Raw genomic sequence first — 18,151 nt, forward strand, 5'->3', positions numbered from 1 at the left:
TAGGCAAGACCAAACTTTGGGAATCACTTCGGAACCTAAGAACTTATTTCTTGAGGCAATGCCCCCAGCGCCCCCTCCCTGGCAGCAGCTGGGGCCCGCCCTTTGGCCTTCTCTGGCCGGCTCTCCCTTCCTTCTCTCTCCACACTCCTGGCCCCGTTTTCCCTCCATGCCCCGCGGGGCTTCTCCGAGGTCTCCAAGGGGTGCTTAGGGGGGAAGGAGTGCCCTGGCTCTGGGAGGGAAGGAGGGCGCGCTGAGGAGGCGCTGCTGGAGGGAGGGAGGGAGGGAGAGAGGGAGCTTGGCCAAGGAGGAGCCGGGAGGTGGCTCCCTTGCGCCCTTGCCTTGGCTCGCCTTCGGCCGCCACTGAGACAGAGCCTCCGAAGGAGGACCCGAGGAAGAGGAGGGATGCCGGCTGCCTCTGCCTTCTTCCCCTCCGGGAGCCTGCTGCTCCTCCTGGCCAGCGCCGCCGCCGCCGCCTTCGGGGCTTTGGGAGCGGGCGCCCTGGGCTCCTTGGCGCAGGAGGAGTCCCTCTTCTCCGGAGATGTCCTGGCCCTCTTCGGAGACAACCGGAGCCTCTCGGCCGCAGGGCTCCAGCGACTGCTTCAGGCCATGGGAGCCGGAGCCCGGCTGCAGGAGGAGGCGGCCTCCTTGGCCCCGGGGCAGCTGGGCTCCCTGCGCTACAACCAGGTGAGAGAGAGGGCCTCCGCACTGCAGCAACAAGGCACTGGCTCAAGGCTATGGAATTCTGGGAGTTGGGGTTTGTTGTGGGGCCCAGAGCCTTGAGCTAGAAAAGCCTTAAAGCGGTGCCAAACCGGGTTATTTCTCCAGTGTGGATGCAGCCTTCTGCCAGAGGTTTGGGAGCTCAGCTGCCACAATCCCCGACTGCTTCTGGGAGCTGAAGTCCACAACATCCCAAGGACCAAAGACCAAGAGCCAAGGTTTTCATGGACACTTCCAGGTTTTCAACTTGCAGGTGCTTTGCCTCAGGCTTCAGGTTTTATGGAGGCGTTTTGAGTTGTAATCCTTTTGCATTGGTTCTTTGCTGTTTTCCCCCTTTCCATCCAAAGTTAGGAAAACAGCCATAAAAAGGGGGAGGGGGGGCAATGACAGCATAAGGATACCTGTCCCAACTGTCCCAGTTTGGCAGTGATACTCCCTTGTGATAGTCCCCTATTAATCCTCTGTCATCTCACTTTTTCAGCTGCTTTTAAAGTGTCCCAGTTTGTCTCCCCTTCTTATAAACTGATAAAGTAGTTTGCATTGAATGAACTCATCACTGGAGAGAGAAGAGGAGGGGGCAGAATCTTGCCCTTCTCTCTTCAGTGCTCCCTCCACATTTGCTGGGTTTAGGGGTGAAGGATCCCTACTGCAAATAAACAAACACTACTTTTACCCATGGAGAAGATCTCTCTAGGAATCTCCAGGGCCTCCTGTGCAACTCTGTGGTCAACATCTGCCAGACGCTGATCATTCTGGAGGATCCACAAATGCCCAGAGAAGCATTTTCTCTAGGAACCTCTAGGGTTTTCAGCACATCTCTATGGTCCACTTCTGGCAGAGTTGTGCTGGAGGACCTAGAGATTCCCGGTTTACCTTTAATCAACTCCACAAAAGTCAAGGCTACAAATGTGGAGGACCAGCTGGAGCAAACTTGGGCAGCCTCCCATAGGCTGTGTGTTCTTCCTCATTATTCCATTCACTGTCTTGATAACACTCTGATGTTGCTTGGCCACTTGGGTCCCAGTTTTCATCTGTGAGGATATGCATAGTTGCAGAGTGCTTTTGCACTGGTCAAACTGGGACCTCTCTGTATAAATGATGTGGTGGAGTGATGGTGGTGGATGACTCCATTGGCAGTGCATTATAGCTTTCACTGGCCATACTGAATGATGCTTTCAAGTAACTTTCCCAACTTCTGCCCCTGATACTGCCAGCCATGGAGCTTCTTGCATCAGCTGGCTTTCTAAGGAGCATAGGATTGCTCCATTTTTGCTGGGATGTGTCTTCCATGAGTCACTGTGTAAGAGTCAGAGTAATTTATTTAGATATTTGCGAGTTAAATGTCCATCTCCTGTTCTCCACACTGAGCTCGAGGCTGGCATACACAGCTTTCCTTTTCAGCATTTTATCCTCACAACAACATCCTTATTAGGTAGGCCAGGCTGAAGAGAGCCTGACCTTGTTTAGCTTCCGAGATCAGAAGGGATCTTGGATTGAGTGCAAGTTGCAAAAAAAGAAAAAAAAAACCCTCCTCATTCCCTTCTTCCTGTTTTAAGAACTTGTACCTACAACCAAAATGGCTTGGAGCCAGAATATCAAAAGTCTACTTCCTCCACAAAAAGCTTGGCTAAAATTTAATATTCCCGGAGGCTAGGCTGGTGGGTACATGCATTACGTCTTTTTCTGGAGCAATGCTTTGACTGGGGAATTCCCTCTCAAAGGAGGTTAGGCTGGCTTCTTCTCTTCTGAGTTTCCAGTAGGCAGCTAATTTTTTCCCCTGTTGGCCTTTGGTCCTTAAGATTAGGAGAGGCTGTTCTGGCTGTTTTTTTCCCTGTGATTTCAGAACTATTTCAATAAGGAGCTTTATAATTTGCTATGCAACGTGTTTCAGTCATGTATTTAGTATTTTGATTATTCTTTCTCCATGTATATCACCCCAGGAAGCCTGAAGGGCTGAGAGGTGATAAATAAATGACTTGAAATAATACAAACATATCTAAGATCATTTATCCTCATGTACTTATCCTGAGCTCCACAGAGGTGTCTGGTACCCTGGTGTGGGAAACAGAATCCTGGATCATGTAGGCCTATGGCATGATCCAGCAGCACTCTTCTTAAAATCCTATGGGTTGGCCACTATAACGATAGAATCATAGAGTTGGAAGAGACCACTAGGGCAGGGATGTAGCCAGGATTTTAGGAAGGGGGGGGGGGTTCCAGACTAAGTGCCACCATTGTAATGGGGCTTGGGCGCAGCGGTGCAGCAGCACGCACCATTCATTTTTCTAATGGAAGGGGGGGGGTCCGGACCCCAAGATCCCCCCCCTTGGCTATGTCCCTAACAAGGGTCATCCAGTCCAACCCTCTGTCACGCAGGAAGTCTCAATCAAAGCATACCTGACAGATGGCCATCCAGCCTCTGCTTAAAGACCTCCAAAGAAGGAGACTCCACCACACTCCAAGGAAGTGTGTTCCACTGTCGAACAGCCCTTACTGTCAGGAAGTTTCTCCTAATGTTGAGGTGGAATCTCTTTTCCTGTAACTTGCATCCATTGTTCCAGGTCCTAGTCTCTGGAGCAGCAGAAAACAAGCTTGCTCCCTCCTCAATATGACATCCCTTCAAATATTTAAACAGGGCTATCATGTCACCTCCTTAACCTTCTCTTCTCCAGGCTAAACATCCCCAGCTCCCTGAGCCTTTCCTCATAGGGCATGTTTTCCAGACCCATCACCATTTTACTTGCCCTCCTTTGGACATGCTCCAGTTTCTCCACAACCCTTTTAAATTGGGGTGCCCAGAACTGAACACAATATTCCTGGTGGGTTCTGACCAATGCAGAATAGAGTGACATTATTACCTCCCTTGATCTAGACACTATACATTTATTGATGCAGCCTAAAACTGCATTGGCCTTTTTACCGGCCACATCACACTGTTGACTCATGTTCAACTTGTGGTCTGCTTGGACTCCTAGATCTCTTTCACACGTAGTTGCATGCAACCTAATTTTGTGTCATCTGAAAATTTGATAAATATGCCCCCAAGCCATTGATAAAGATGTTGAATAGCACTGGGCCCAGGACAGAGCCCTGTGGGACCCCACTGGTCACTTCTTTCCAGGATGAAAAGAAGCCATTGTTGAGCACCCTTTGGGTTCGGCCAGTCAACCAATTACAAATCCATGTAACAGTTACCTTGTCTAGCCCACATTTTACCAGCTTGTTTGAAAGAATGTCATGGGGAACCTTGTCAAAGGCCTTACTGAAATCAAGATATATTATACCCATAGCATTCCCTTCATTATGTGTCTTGAAGGCACATAAAAACAAAGTTAGGGACTGTGCAGAGAGTGTTTGGAAATGTATACAGTATTTTGTACTCTGGACATGGAAATGGGGTAAAACAGCAGCAACCTTGGTGGAGAATCAGTGGAATGAAGGAAGGATGTTGACACTGGCTATATAAAATCATAGCAGTGGAGTAAGTTTGATGTATTGTCCATCTTGTGTTCTTGTGTCCTAATTCGTGGTGGCGGCGGCATGGACATGCGGCCCCATCTACATGGGGCACACATACATGACATCACTTGTGCGCCCTGACCAAACGTTGAGGCGCAGAAGAGATGTCACTGCGCCGCTGGAGGCACCTATGGCGCCCTATCAGCAGTTCAATAAGGAGCCCCAAAACGGAGCTCCTTTTCGCCACGTGCATCATTCCTGTGGCAACCAAACGGCCGCAGGAACAATGCCAAGGAGAAACAATGCCAGGTGGCCCCTTTCTCCCATGGCTCTGGCTGTCTGGGTGTCTGGGGGCATGAAGCCCTAAGGACACCCCCTTTTTGCACCACGAGGAAGCGGCATTTTGTCGCTTCTCCATGGCCCGGAAAAACTCCAGATTGGGGCCACAGGGCTGCCAGTGAGGCTGCCCTGGCTCCAATCTGGAGTGAAAAGTGTGTGTGTGTGTGTGTGTGTGTGTGGGGGGGGGGGGGGGTTGCAGTGATCTGTAGTAATTGTTCCAAGTCTTTTTTGTTTTCTGGTAGTAATATGTTGTCATCTGCATATTTTAGGACGTTAATGTTCTTACCTCTGATCTTCACTCCTCCTTCAGGAATTACAAGTAGCGGATTCAGAGAGAAATGAAATGCTAGAAGTACAGATAGTAACAATTTGTTACTATTTGTTTTAATATGGGCAAAATAAGCATAGTAGTTCTTCAGAACAGCAGTGATAATACAATGGCTGTGTTGTATACACAGTTAATGCATCTGAAGAAATGGACTATACTATGAAAGCTTGTGACATAACAAATGTAGTAGTCTTTCATCCATCTTTTTCTCCTGTGGGATGAAAATATGATTTACAGTATAACCCTATAACTTTCAACTCAAAAGTATACACCATTAACCTTGGTGGGACCTAGGTTAAAGTAAGAGGTTAGAGGATTGCAACATTACATTTTTAGAAATTGCCTGTGGGGAGAAAAAGCTAAAAAGTACAGCTCAGTTTGTCTGTGGAAGAATACTAATCTTAGCTCAAATGTTCACACTCCAGAACCCATGTAGTGGTTAAAATATCCCAATGAGGGAATAGCTGATATCTTTATGTTTTATAAGCCTCATCTTTCTGGGTATATTATCCTGCAAAAATCACTAGTGCCTATGGATGGCTACTTCATCCAAAGATACTTTTGACTTAAGAAAGGCTGTTTTTAATATTAGATGACACAGAATCCAACTGTCTGGGCTTGCTACAGAAAGGAACACATGCAAACATACCACACAATATTCAATATATTTAGTTCAAACAGACGGCCCGTTGGATCACTTATACAGTAGTATATTTGTTTGCAGATCTGTGTCCTGCTATTTCTGGCCATGGTGACATTTGGATGAGGCTGCCAGTAATTTCTGTATTGCAGAAACCTGGCTGGATGAAACTTTGTAGGCATGGATCTGGCTCAAGTTTATAGAGTACAGCTGAGGAACTATGGTCCTGTGGTCTACATTTTGAGAGACTAAAACTCTTAGCATCCCTATCATTGGCTGTGTCGGTGAGTGCTTATGGGAATTGAAATTCCCCTACTTCTGGAGGTGAACAGTTGCCCACCCTTGCTATACAGTGTTAGTGTCAAGGCCACATTGTTTGACACATTTGCAGTTAGGGATAATTCCAGATGCATGGCTCCTACCTAGCATTGCCAGTTGAAAAGTGTTGTTCTTTTATTCTTTCTTCCTCTCCTTACTGGGTTTTCTATGGCAGGGGTGGGAATTGTGCAGCCCTCCAGATGTTGTTGGACTGAAACTTCCAACATTTCTCACCACTAGGTAAACTGGCTAGGACTTCTGTAGTCCAACAACATTTGGAGGGTAGTATGGTTCCCATCCCTGTTCTATAGTAATAAAAAAGATGGAAGAAATGGATAGGAAAATGCAGGAGGGTTACACATGGAAGATCTCATGCCAGTTTCTTTTTGTTTACCTATTTAGCACAGTATTGAGTATTTTGTATACATTAAGTGGTAACAATGCTAACTAAGGGCCAAAACACACTGAGCTGTAGTTTGTGGTGGCTCTCTAATAGAGAAGGCTAACTGTCTCACAAAACTACATTTCCCAGAATTCCCTTGCATTGAGCCAGGGCAGTTAAAGTGGTCTCAGACTGGATTATTTCTCCAGTGTGTTTTGGTCCTAAATTAATTTCAGTGTCAAGTTGTAAAATGTGAAAAAGTCAAAGGGTGTGTGAATACTTCTGCAAAGGACTGAATATTAATTAACCCCATCTCATTTTCTCTTGTGATAGAAAAGGCATTATTTTATATACTGAGATAACCTCCTATACAGTAAAATATTTGTTCTGGAATTCAAGCTGAACAAAGTCAGTTTACTTTTTGTGTTATTTCATGCAGTCTTGCACATGTCTACTCCAAAGCAGGTCCTGCTGAACTCAGTGATGTTTAATCCTAGGTAAATGTGTTTAGGATTATAGGTTCATTGCTTTTGTAAATATCTGCACTTTTCTTATGCTCTGTTGTTGTTGCTGTGTGCCTTCAAGTTGTTTCTGACTTATGGCAACCCAACCATGTGGTGGGGGTGTTCTTGGCAAGACTTGTCCACAAAGTGTTTGCATTTGTCTTCCTCTGAGTCTGTCCGAGACTGTGACTTGTCGAAGGCCAGCCAGTGGGTGTCTATGGCTGAATAGGGATGCAAACCTGGTCTCCAGAGCCCAATTCTCAAACCACAACACTACACTGTCTATCTTTGTTCATTACATGTTTTTTCTCTTTGTAGTTCTCTGAAGAACTACCCCACTTTATTTTAGACTTTTTTGAAACGCAGTGGCATGGCAAATGATAGTATCTTTATTTCTGAACACTGATTCATCTCACAATACTTTATATGCAAGGTATTTACTGTACTTGTTATTTAAAAAGTGTAGGAAACAACAGAAGGTAGGTTGGATGACAAATGTCATAGCAGGCATATTATGAAATGTTGTGTGGAAATATATAATACAACCCCCCCCCCCCCCAAATAGTTATTAGATACAGTAATTCAAACATGCATATATGACCACTGGTTGAACCACCTTGTGTCTTCAGTGTATGTATGTAACTTCAAGTCACCTTTCAACTTATGGCAATATCATACATTTTTCATGAGGTTTTCTTAGGCAAGGAATACCCAAGTGGTTTTGCCAGTTCCTTCCTCTGAATTATAATCTAAATCACCTGGTATTCATGGGCAGTCTCCCATCCAAATATTAACCAGGTTTGACTGTACTTAGCTTCCAAATTGTGAGACTTCTGCATCACTACAAATACATTTGGTTTGTATGCAAATACTCTATGTTTGTGTTCAGCAAAAACAAAGGGACTCCTCAGATCTCATTCATACCCACCATTTGCCAGGTACAATACTTATTAATCCTCTATTTTCCTGGTTTTACAGTTGCTTTTAAAATGACCCAGTTTCTCTCTCCTCCTTCCACATTTCCCCTTTGTTATCAATTTCAATTGCTTACTTTAGATGTTGCAACTGCTACAAAATCAATTGCTTCAAATTTTACTCAGTTAACTCAGAAGTGAGGAGAGGAACAGAGGGCCAGAATATCCCCTCTGATGAGTTAATTGAATGCAAATTGTTTTTGTTCTTTAAGCCACTTGCAGCAGTTGAGATAAGTTGAGAGAAGGTAAGACATACTGGTATAATTTAAAAGCAGCTGAAAAAGTAGGACTACAGAGGATTGTAGTTCAAGGGTAAATTGATTTGACTATTAATACAGTGGGCCCTTGATGTTCACTGGAATTTGGTTCCAAAACCCTCCATGGATACCAAAATCATGGATGCTCAAGACTCATTAAATACAAAGACATAGTTAAATGGTGTCCCTTATGTAAAATGGCAATGGTTTGGTTCTAGGAATTTGTATTTCCCCCCCCAATATTTTCAAGCCGTGGATGATTAAATACATAGATAAAGAATCTATGGATATGGAGGGCTAACTGTATGATATACAATTAAATAAGGAAAGAAAAAAAGTTAGCCTTATAAAATATATATAAAATATAAAATGTAACTCGGTCTATGAAAATAGTGTTTTCTCACCCAGGGTCACACAGTATGTGTGTGTATATGTGTGTGTGTGTGTGTGTGTGTGATTCCAGCCTTACCTTTTTGTGATCAGTTCTGGTAAACATTTGAATTTTTATGAAAGTAAATGTTTCAGTACAGTGCCTCACTTCTTATTTTCTTTATTTGTAATCTTTTTGATTGTAGGTTAGCTAGACATGGAAAAGAATTTTGGAAATTTCAGAATCCTTCCCAAAGTTAAACATTTTACAGCTTCTGAGGCTTGTAAGAGAATGAATATCCATTATCAGAAATTCAAACTTTAGTGAGATTTGCAGTCTGTCTTGTATGTGCAAAGTCATGCATACATTTTAATTTAAACATTTAATTTCCCCCCCTGAACCTTAGTAGGTCCTGGAGGCAAAACTAGTCCTGGGGAAAGCTGCATGTTGGGGCTGCTCTTTGCCCACCATTGATTTAAAATGTATACAGAAATGCATATCTGTGTAGAAATGAATGCATATTTTATTGAATATGTGTATGGAAAATCCATATGAGTTTTCATGCAAGAAGAAAGATTTGCAACATGATATACAGTTGGCCTTCCACGTGCATGGATTCTTTATCCACAAATTCAACCATGGATGGAAAATTTTCCAAAAAGATAGAAATTCCAAAAAGCAAACCTTGATTTTGCTATTTTATATAAGGAACACCATTTAATAATAATAATAATAATAATAATAATTTGTTTTATTTATATACTGCTATTCCAAAGATCATAGCGGTGAACAGCAAGTAAGCTAATTTGCCCCCAACAGTCTGGGTACTCATTTTAGCGACCTCGAAAGGATGCAAGTCTGAGTCGAGCTTGGGCCCTTTTGCTGGTCTTGAACTCGCAACCTTGTGGTTTTGAGTGAATGGCTGCAGTACAGACATTTAACCACTGCGCCACCAGGGCTCCTACACCACTGTACATAATAGGTCATGAGCATCCACAAATTTTGGTATCCATGGGGGGCGGTCCTGGAACCAAATCACAGCAGATACTAAATGAGTACATGTGTGCCAGGTAACATCACAGTATTGCAAAAGTATTAATGAGGAAGAATACACAAGTTAGGAGAGGCTGGAGCAGTTTGCACTTGCCTGATTCCAGCCCCTCATCTCTGCTAAATTAATTGAATACAGACTGCTCTTTCACTTCACCTCTGTTTGCAGCAGTTGAAGTAAGCTGAAGACAGCGGGAAAGTGGGGATGATGAAAGAAACTGGGATATTTTAAAGGCATCTGAAAAAGTGGGATAACATAGGATTCATTAGAACTGTCCCTGGCAAACTGGGACAATCGTACAGTATGGTGATATGAATAAAGTGCATTTGGATGGGAATATAGGTGAGGTTTGGAGAAACAGGACTGGAGCATGGCTTTGGTGCAGCTTCTGCCCTCTTAGGATGCATGCATCAGGGACGTAGCCAAGGGGGGGTTCTTGGGGTCCGGACCCCCCCCCCCCTTCCATGAGAAAAATGAATGGTGTGTGCTGCTGCGCCGCCGCACTCAAGCCCCATTATAATGGTGGCACTTAGTCTGGACCCCCCCCCCCCCCTTCCTATAATCCTAGCTACGTCCCTGCATGCATCATTTAAACATCACACTTCCAAAGTGACCCAAAGCAGCTTTATTTTGGCCTATCTGTTCAGGCTCATAGATTTCCAAAGAGCTTTGTAGTTTATCTAAATATCAAAATATTTTAAGTCTGCTTTGAAAACTGAAGTATCACAATGTTCTGTAATCAGATTTCTGCAGCATTGTTTGATCTCACAAATGGCATCTCCATTTCTTTTCTCAGATTAACTCAAATTTCCCATTCTGTTGCAGTGTATGTCAGCTGAAGACATCTTTTCTGTGCATGGCATGTCAAACAGCACCAAGGTGACAGCATCCAGCTTCTCCACAATATGTCCTGCTGTCTTGCAACAGCTGATTTTTCACCCTTGTGAAAAATCTACATCCAAAGGCAACTTAAAACCTACTCCCACAGAAGGTAGGCATGAAATTAATTCTGCATTGTTAGATATATTGGTGCCCCAATAGTGGGGTGGTTTGGTTGTGAGCTACCCACTTTAATCTCCGAGTTTTGTTGCATGGACGCAGGAACATATGAAACTATTTTATATCCAAGGAGCTAGAGTTTGGAAAAATTACTGTTTTAGCCTGCTTTTTCCAGAATCTGCCAATCAGCATTCTGTGCTGGCTGAGAGATCTGGGAAATGAAGCTGAAAAAAGAAGAAATTCTCTAAGCTCTTGGGTCAGTAAAACCTATTAGTCAATTATTGTCTGCCCTAAATGGCTATGGCTTTCTAGGTATGATCTTTCACATCACTTGCTACTTAACCCTTTTAACTGAAGACATCAGGGATTCAACCTGGGACCTTTTGCAAGCAAATCATGTACTCTGTCTCTTCAAAGAGAAGAGAGACTCAGTTTCTTTATAGGAACATGAAGCAGCCACAGTGACTGCTGATCCAGCAACATCCAGCTATCTAGTTGCTAAATACAGTTGCACAGATGAGGCAAACTTCTCCATGTAGCAGGGCATCAGGTTATGGGAGAAGTGCTGCAGTGGCTATTTGAGCATCTGACAGATGAATGAGAACCAGTGCCTAGCATGAGTTTCTCACAACATGGGTGAAAATGGGAGACATTTGCCTCATATGACTCTACACCAGAGTGTCATTGCTGTGTGCCTTCAAGTCATTTCCAACTTATTGCGATCCTAAGATGAATGTGCCGTTGGATTTTCTTGGCAAGATTTGTTGAGAGACGGTTTGGCTTCGCTTCCCTCTGAGGCTACAGTATGTGACTTGTTTAAGGTCACCTAGTGGGTTTTCCTGACTGGGAGGGGATACAAACTCTGGTCTCCAGAGTTGTAGTCCAACACTCAGACCATTACACCACACTGGCTTTGACAACATTGACCATAGCCAAACATGGACCACATCCAAAATGGGCCTTGCTACTACTCAAGAGTAGTAGCACATATCTTGTATACATACATACAGCAGCATAATCTAACATTGTTGAAATAGCAGTTTCTGTGCATCCATTATTGCTTCATGATCTCCTCACTTCATCCATGCAGTGGTTTTCAGTGGTACAAATAGTATTGCTACACAAAATGTCATAGGTTACAGTGAAATCATATCAAAAATGAAAAGCATTTTTGAAGCAGAGATGGAAATGTTGCTTCTAAAATGTTGAGGCCTAGTCTCTAAACATAGTCTCTAAATGAAATAATAAAAAAATAAAAAATAAACAAAGTTTAATTTTATGCCCCTGTTTGGAAGGGTAAAAAGTTACAAAATAAACAGCCTAGAAGAAATCTCTTATATGCTGACTTGATACGTATCCTAGTTTACAGTGAGCCCTTGGTATCTGGAGCCCCCATAGATACCAAAATTCATAGATGCTCAAGTTCCAGTATGTACAATGGCATAGTAAATGGTGTCCCTTATATAAAATGGCAAAATCAAGGTTTGCTTTTTGGAATTTTCGTTTTGGAATATTGTCAAGCCATGGACCGTTGAATCCATCGGTGCAGAAACCATGGATATGGAGGGCCAACTGAATAAACAAAACAACTGGCACCATCCCTATAGAACTTTCCATAGGATAGATTCTTACAATAAAGCTGGGAAACTTTGGCTCGCTATGTTTTAGAATATAATGCTGACAGGTAAAGGATTATGGAAATGTTGAAGTAAAGTCTGTAAATATGAATGGTCAAAATTCCCCCATACCTATTGTAACTGTTGTTATGTTCCTGGCTCTGTACTTCCTTTTCTAGAGAGGTTAGACATGCTGCTACCACATCATAGAATTAATGCATTCTGCCACTGTGTTAAATTGTTATGGCTTCATCCTCTGGAATCTTGGGATTTGTAGTTTGTTGTGGCTCCTGAGCTCTTGAACAAAGAAGGCTAATTAGCTCATAAAACTACAAATCCCAGAATTCCATAGCATTGAGTCATATTAGTTAAAGTGGTGTCAAACTTCATTGATTCTGCAGTGTAGATGCAGCCTTGGAATAAAATATCAGATATTATGATACCAGAGAGTGAGCATGGAGCAGAGCCTTGAGTGCTGGACTAGGACTCAGGAAGACCAGGATTCACATCCTATCCATACATTTTAAAAACCCACTGGGTTTTCACCTTGGTCAAGTCGTCCTACCTCACCCTATACTCTACTTCCTATCCTTCTTAAGCTGGTGAAGAGTTTTTTTGTTTTGTTTCAGCAGGCCTTTGAGAACTAATTGCTCACAAGGAAAGAGACTTCAATAATATGCTGTATTGTCTCTATTTGTTGTTGATTTAATGGACATACTCTCAACTGCTTTTAATTATACTGATAGTTCAATCATATTTTAACTTTTGTATGATACAGACTTTGAGTTGTATAGGATTCAGCTTTTCTGAATATTCTGAAAGATAGAATAGAAACATAACTACAGTAGTAATGATAATGATGTGTACCCACTACATTTTATTCTATATTAATTAATGCATAATAGCCGCTACTAAGTACTTACGTATTAGAAATTAATTAGAACCAAAATATACAACTGTTTATTTATACAAGTGCCAATTTTGAATACAGGAGTGATTAATGATCATGATCAGGGTGGGGTACCTTTGGTTCTCTAGGTGTTTTGGGCTACAGTTTCCACAGTCTCCCCATGATCTGGTGTATGAAGCTGATGTCACTCTCATATGAGGTAAAGGCAAGTAACAACAGGAATACAGGCTAGTAACATGATGTTGCTGTACCTGATTTGTTGAGGCTTGCTGAACTCTAATGAATCCCAGGGCATGCTGGCCCTTTCCTCATGATGTACATTCACATGGATTTCCATTAAGATTACGATCTAACTTTGCAGTGATATGAATCTGTAGGTAATGACTTTCCAGGGGAACCTTCCAGCTTGATAAATATTCATATCATTGTTTAAAGTTTTCAGTGTGGCTCTGTTCATAAATACTAGCCTTCTTATATTTTATATTATTATTATTATTATTATTATTATTATTATTATTATATTTTATACCTTATGCCTTCTTATATTTTGGGAAAGGTTTGCCCATGTGCCACAAGTAGCACAGAGCAGGTCTCTCTGCCCCCATCCAAATTGGGTGTGTGTATCTCATATTTTGCCCCAAATGGGCTATAGTTCCTCAAAAACTTCTCTGTGTGCTATGAACCATTCAACCTGATTTGGGAGTGTATTGAAGGGAGGGTGTTCACTTTTTGAAAAGGACTGAATAGGACATCTTTTCAAGCAGGAGGTAACTATCTGGACCTCAGACTTTCAAAGGCATGGAGTAAAAATGGGGACAGCTCACATGCAGGAGGTCAATGCAGCTCCCCAACTCTGGTTTATAGGTTTAAGACTTGTAATTATAGTGATACCCCGTGCTGATGTAATTTTTTTCTTGTCCCTGAACAATCTGATTGTATTGCTCAGATGGCACATGTTACATGGATGTATATGTACCTAAGAAAGGACAGTGTTACTGTATACCCTCAAAGCCTCTTCAAAACTATAATCTTTCATAATTATTAGGATCACATTTATTAAGAGATTTACTGAAGCCTTCTGTCAAGTTTTTCATTTGCTTGTTTTAATATTGATGCCTGACATTACGTGCTAGAGTAAACGAGGAAGTGCTTATAAAGCTTTGCTTGAAAATGTTTACACATTTGCTTCCCTTTAGACAAGCACTTTAATGCTGTACTGTTTTGTTGACTTTTTATATCCTTTCTTTTAATAAACTTTAAATGGTTTTAATGATTTAGATTATATTGCATATACACAGGGGGCCCTCAAATTTTGGGGGCCCCACAATGGCGTAGTGGTTTGAATGTTGGACTAAGACTCTGGAGACCAGGGTTTGATTCCCAGCTCAGCCATGGAACCCACTGGTTGACCTTGGGCAAGTTACATTCTCTCAGCCTCAGGGGAAAGTGATAGCAAACCCCTTCTGAACAAATTTTGCCAAGACCATCCCATGATACATTTGCCTTAGAGTTGCCATAAGTTGGTAACGACTTGAAGGCACAACACTACTACCAAGAAACACAAGACCCCTGCAGAAATGGAAAAACCATGAATATCTTTAGGTCCCACACCATATTTAACACACAAAAAAGGTACCTGAACTGGTCAGGTCAGTCAGTTTGCTTGCTCATTCACTCACTCACTTGCTTAGTTTGGGAGGAAGGGATGTGGGTGGGAGAAGGGAGAAAGGGGACACCCATCCCATCTGCTTCCCCCTGCCCAAGCAAGTGAGAAGACACATAAAGAAACGTGCACACCTTCCTTATGGCCTCTCATTCCATCCCTTTCCCCCTGCTAGACGCACCAAGAGTCAGTTATTGAGAAGGTTTGATCTAGTATCGTAGTATTACAGGTTGTAGGCCTTCAGATTAGGCTCTCAGTTTGTCATTTCTACATTGTTTTCTTTTTCTCTTTTCTGTTGTATCACATGACATGACTGATTTTTCCATTTTGACCTTTCTCAGGGACAAACCAGACGTGATATTTTCTATAGTTTGCCCTTACATAGTGGACTTTCTTAACTACCAGGGGTAAGGACAATGGGTGGGTGAGGGTGTACTAGGATGGTGGTAGGGGGACTTTAATCCTTTTCCTCCACTGTAGACCTAATTGGAATTGCTTTGCCTTGCACCTGACATTTGTGATAGGAAGTGGGACTTTGCTTACATTGCATGGGAAGTGTGATTTCCATTGTGACCTGATTTAGTCTTTCCTGGCAAATTAAGCAACTGATAATGATTAGAACTCTAGTATTTCTGGAAATATTTGAATTCCTAGAGAAATTTCCTCCCATTTTTTTGGAAAAAACAAAACAAAACCAGAGGCTGAGAGCCTTCAGCATCCAGTATAGCTGTGACAGCGGAGTTCTGTAGTTGTAAGAACTACAGCTTCATCTCCAGATTCGACTTGCACCTCACTGTAGAACCCAGGCAGTTGCAACAGCTGAAGGAGCTCTGAGACACTGGAGAGCTGAATGCTGACTGAGGATGCATCTATTCCTTCCCACTCATCTGATTTACAGCATCTTAAATACTGAACACGATACAGTAGAAGAAATAAAACATGTATGTGAAAGTCACAGTGACTAAGCAAGAGCAATTAAGAAGCCACACAGGTGATAAAGCTAATGCAATTTAGAAGTCCTGAATGTCAAGGACAGAATTGTAGAATGTACAATTGAAAGCACCTGAGATTCATTAAGTGTACAAGGTGAAATGATGAAATTCTTAAGTATGGGTGGAACTATGTGAGCCAATCAAAATGAATGTACACGCCCACTGGGTGGAAACTGACTAGTGGGTGGTGTTTAACAATGGCTATAATAATTGCTATGTTTGCCAATGTATTTTGTGGGTAGTTGGAGTAGTTTGGAGATTGTGATTTGTAGGGCATTTGTATATAGTAGAATAAAGTAGATCTTTTATATAAGACTACTGAGTTGTCTGGTGTCTTGAGTGAAGATACAAGAGCCAGCAGGATCCTGGAGAAGTTTGGAGACTTCTGAGGAAGAAGAGTGAGAAGGCTTGGAGAGTTTGTCAGGGTCTTCAGCCTATTCTCTGAAACTCTGCTGTTTGGAGAAAAGCACTAACCACTGACCAAAGCTGGTCAGCACCGTTGCATAACAAGGTGGTGAGTTAGAGCCAGAGGTGAAGAGCTACAACTCCCATCATCCCTGACAATTAAAGCATTCTTTTCTATAAAAAATAAACTGATGAGAATATACGGAGATTGGGAATTGCTATGATTACATATCATACATTGTCTTAAATAAAAGATTTTCTGTTAAACAGTTTTAATAAATAAATTTGGGAGAGTAAAAATATCAAGACTGTAAACATTTTATTCATTATTCTAAAAGAAAATATTCCAAAATGCATCTTCCCTCAGTTCAGTTTTTCTAATTTTTCTGAAAATGGGCTTGGGGGGGGGGGGGAACCTTTTTTCTTCAAAATCTCCCTCTCCCACATTCATATCTCTATAGATGATTAAAGAAGACTCAACACATAGGGGCAAATTTTGTAGAAACATCATGTTCAGGCTGGTTCTCAGCTTCTGGATTCTGCCACCATCTACACTATACAATTACTTCAGTTTGATATCACTTTAACTGCAGAGTGCCCATCTAACAGAATCCTATGATTTGTAATTTGCTAAGGTATTTTACAATTTTCTGCCAGAGAATTCTAACAGTGCAGTTCCCCTGAACAAGAGCACTAGAATTATGTACTGCCTTGTTCACAGTTCTGCTAAAATTGAACTGCTTTACATTGTCCTTAGACAAATTTAGCTCTTAGGAAATGTGGAACAATGTGAGATACATGGTAAAAAGATGATGCTTTATATTTTCATTTGGGGTATGATGTGCTGCTCATAGATTATATGGTTGGAAATATGAACACATTCTGGTTACAAGTGTAAAAGTTTAATCCCTTTAGCATCATATAATATGTTTCTTGTGCAGCTTAGCAGATAATATTGACACTCTCCTCTGCTTTATAAGTTAAAATTGCCTCAAGAAATCTAGTTACAGTGCAACCAAAGAGTTTTTTTGGGGTTTTCCCCCTCCTACCAGTCAGCACATTCAAGAATTATAGACACAAACATCATTTTCTTAATCTGGTTTCTGATTTATGACTTTCTGAAATTTTACTTCCTGATATCTCTGGTTCTGCAACCAGGTATATAAGTATTTTAGCTGTGAGACCAGTTTGTTTTCAAATGTTCCATCAAAGAGTACTCTTCTTTTTGAACATTACTAATATTTAATTGTGCTTTTCTTTCTTTACAGTGTGGGGCTTTGGTTTCCTTGCAGTGACCATAATCAACTTTGCTGCACTTCTTGGCTTGGTTTTAACTCCTCTTCTGAAGAAGGACTATTTCCCTAAGATTTTAACATACTTTGTGGGTTTGGCCATTGGAACCCTCTTCTCCAATGCAATTTTTCAACTTATACCAGAGGTAAGAAAGAAATAACCGAAGTAGGAGGAAACAGAGATCAGAAAAGTTGCTTTTCTGGATTGCAGCTGGAGTGCCTCTCTCTATATACTTGAAGGAATCTCTCCCTAGATATATGTGTTTGAGAAGTAAGATTTGCTGGTGAGGCTCTGTACAGGAATGATACATCCTGCAGGGAACATAGGAAAGGGCATGTTAATGGAATGCTTTCCCCTTGGATATCCATTTGGCATAAACATTTCTGTCTTTTCAGCTGCATCCTCACTGCAGAAATAATCTAGTTTGACCCCACTTCAACTACCAAGGCTCAGTGCCATGTGGCACCAGAGCTCTCTGACAGAGAGGGCTCAATGTCTCACAAAATACAGTTCTCTTATCTTTATCTGGAATTGCTTTAAATAGTTTATATCATTTTAATGGTATGCCATCATGAGATCTCACAATAAAAGTCAGGACATTTAAATAAATAATACAGTTGGCCCTCCACATTTGTAGCTTTGACTTTTGCAGATTTGATTATTTGCAGTTTTGTTTAATATGTTCTCCCTAGGAATCCCTAGGTCCTCCAGCGCAACTCTGACAGAAGGTGACCATAAAGTTGTGCCGGAGAACCTAGGAGTTCCTAGATAAAACACTTCTCTAGGCACTTGTAGCTCCTCCAGCATGATTCTGTGATCAACATCTTGCAGATGTTGCTTTGGAGGATCTGGACATTCCTAGAGAGGTATTCTCTTAGGTAAAAAGAATAGTGTTCTTTTATTTGTGGTTTTCCTACATTCATGGGGGTCCTTCA

General features: G+C 41.8%; 1 protein-coding gene across 1 annotated transcript in view; it reads left to right on the forward strand.

Annotated features, from left to right (window-relative positions):
* Positions 1 to 402: 402 nt before the first annotated feature.
* The window catches only part of SLC39A8 (solute carrier family 39 member 8), a 41,149-nt gene continuing 23,400 nt past the window's right edge, over positions 403 to 18,151 (forward strand). Inside the window, exons 1-3 of the mRNA XM_089527248.1 lie at positions 403 to 684; positions 10,164 to 10,329; positions 17,192 to 17,361. Of these exons, the coding sequence (XP_089383374.1) occupies positions 403 to 684; positions 10,164 to 10,329; positions 17,192 to 17,361 (618 nt within the window). The remainder of the gene's footprint in view (positions 685 to 10,163; positions 10,330 to 17,191; positions 17,362 to 18,151) is intronic.

This window comes from Sceloporus occidentalis, unplaced genomic scaffold (genome assembly GCF_023333645.1).
Source record: "Sceloporus occidentalis isolate IW3139 unplaced genomic scaffold, rSceOcc1.0.p SCAF_5, whole genome shotgun sequence".
Classification (NCBI taxonomy): Eukaryota; Metazoa; Chordata; class Lepidosauria; order Squamata; family Phrynosomatidae; genus Sceloporus; species Sceloporus occidentalis.